Source organism: Trematomus bernacchii, unplaced genomic scaffold (assembly GCF_902827165.1).
Source record: "Trematomus bernacchii unplaced genomic scaffold, fTreBer1.1, whole genome shotgun sequence".
In the NCBI taxonomy this organism is placed as follows: Eukaryota; Metazoa; Chordata; class Actinopteri; order Perciformes; family Nototheniidae; genus Trematomus; species Trematomus bernacchii.
Window position 1 is genome coordinate 2,501 of NW_022987316.1, and position 2,500 is coordinate 5,000.

At 47.6% G+C, this 2,500-nt stretch overlaps 1 protein-coding gene across 2 annotated transcripts in view; it reads right to left on the reverse strand.

The window, feature by feature from the left end:
* The window catches only part of LOC117479507 (beta-enolase), a gene marked incomplete at its 3' end in the record, with an annotated part of 13,449 nt that overhangs the window by 1,271 nt on the left and 9,678 nt on the right, over nucleotides 1–2,500 (reverse strand). For both annotated transcript variants that reach the window (XM_034126505.1, XM_034126515.1), the window contains 1 exon segment: nucleotides 2,207–2,404. In XM_034126505.1, the coding sequence (XP_033982396.1) occupies nucleotides 2,207–2,404 (198 nt within the window).

Below are 2,500 nucleotides of genomic sequence, written 5' to 3' on the forward strand. Positions count from 1 at the left end.
ACGAGTATCTGTATTACTAGTACCGGGGTATCCCTTGACGAGTCTATCTAGTACTAGTACCGGGGTATCCCCTGACGAGTCTATCTAGTACTAGTACCGGGGTATCCCTTGACGAGTCTATCTAGTACTAGTACCGGGGTATCCCTTGACGAGTCTATCTAGTACTAGTACCGGGGTATCCCTTGACGAGTCCATCTAGTACTAGTACCGGGGTATCCCTTGACAAGTCTATCTAGTACTAGTACCGGGGTGTGCCTTGACGAGTCTATCTAGTACTAGTACCGGGGTATCCCTTGACGAGTCTATCTAGTACTAGTACCGGGGTATCCCTTGACGAGTCTATCTAGTACTAGTACCGGGGTATCCCTTGACGAGTCCATCTAGTACTAGTACCGGGGTATCCCTTGATGAGTATATGTAGTACTAGTACCGGGGTATCCCTTGATGAGTATATGTAGTACTAGTACCGGGGTATCCCTTGACAAGTCTATCTAGTACTAGTACCGGGGTGTGCCTTGACGAGTCTATCTAGTACTAGTACCGGGGTATCCCTTGACAAGTCTATCTAGTACTAGTACCGGGGTATCCCTTGATGAGTCTATCTAGTACTAGTACCGGGGTATCCCTTGATGAGTCTATCTAGTACTAGTACCGGGGTATCCCTTGACGAGTCTATCTAGTACTAGTACCGGGGTATCCCTTGATGAGTATATGTAGTACTAGTACTGGGGTATCCCTTGATGAGTATATGTAGTACTAGTGCCGGGGTATCCCTTGACAAGTCTATCTAGTACTAGTACCGGGGTGTGCCTTGACGAGTCTATCTAGTACTAGTACCGGGGTATCCCTTGACAAGTCTATCTAGTACTAGTTCCGGGGTATGCCTTGACAAGTCTATCTAGTACTAGTACCGGGGTACCCCTTGACAAGTCTTTCTAGTACTAGTACCGGGGTGTGCCTTGACGAGTCTATCTAGTACTAGTACCGGGGTATCCCTTGACAAGTCTATCTAGTACTAGTACCGGGGTATGCCTTGACAAGTCTATCTAGTACTAGTACCGGGGTACCCCTTGACAAGTCTTTCTAGTACTAGTACCGGGGTGTGCCTTGACGAGTCTATCTAGTACTAGTACCGGGGTATCCTTTGACAAGTCTATCTAGTACTAGTACCGGGGTATGCCTTGACAAGTCTATCTAGTACTAGTACCGGGGTACCCCTTGACAAGTCTTTCTTGTACTAGTACCGGGGTACCCCTTGACGAGTCTTTCTAGTACTAGTACCGGGGTATCCCTTGATGAGTATCTTTAGTACTAGTACCGGGGTATCCCTTGACGAGTCTATCTAGTACTAGTACCGGGGTATCCCTTGAGGAGTATCTGTAGTACTTGTCCCGGGGTATTCCTTGACGAGTATCTGTATTACTAGTACTGGGGTATCCCTTGACGAGTCTATCTAGTACTAGTACCGGGGTATCCCTTGATGAGTATATGTAGTACTAGTACCGGGGTATCCCTTGATGAGTATATGTAGTACTAGTACCGGGGTATCCCTTGACGAGTCTTTCTAGTACTAGTACCGGGGTATCCCTTGATGAGTATCTGTAGTACTAGTACCGGGGTATCCCTTGACAAGTCTATCTAGTACTAGTACCGGGGTATCCCTTGATGAGTATATGTAGTACTAGTACCGGGGTATCCCTTGACGAGTCTATCTAGTACTAGTTCCGGGGTATCCCTTGACGAGTCTTTCTAGTACTAGTACCGGGGTATCCCTTGATGAGTATCTGTAGTACTAGTACCAGGGTATCCCTTGACAAGTCTATCTAGTACTAGTACCGGGGTATCCCTTGATGAGTATATGTAGTACTAGTACCGGGGTATCCCTTGACGAGTCTATCTAGTACTAGTTCCGGGGTATCCCTTGATGAGTATATGTAGTACTAGTACCGGGGTATCCCTTGACGAGTCTATCTAGTACTAGTACCGGGGTATCCCTTGATGAGTATATGTAGTACTAGTACCGGGGTATCCCTTGATGAGTATATGTAGTACTAGTACCGGGGTATCCCTTGACGAGTCTATCTAGTACTAGTACCGGGGTATCCCTTGACGAGTCTATCTAGTACTAGTACCGGGGTATCCCTTGACGAGTCTATCTAGTACTAGTACCGGGGTATCCCTTGATGAGTATATGTAGTACTAGTACCGGGGTATCCCTTGATGAAGCTGCGGTACAGGTCTCCAAGCTGATCTCCACTGATATGTCTTGCCGGGTCGTCTGGGGACTTGAAGTCCAGGTCGTATTTCCCACTGCGGTAGAACTCGGAGGCGGCGACGTCCATCCCGATGATGATCTTATCGGGGTAGCCGGCCTTCTCAATGGCCGTCTTCAGGAGCTCCAGAGCTGCGGGGGGGAATACTTCAGATTAGTAGATGATACTTGATCAGTAAGATTTAAGACGGATGGTTTACATTGAGGTCAAACTGGAGAGTAGGCGGG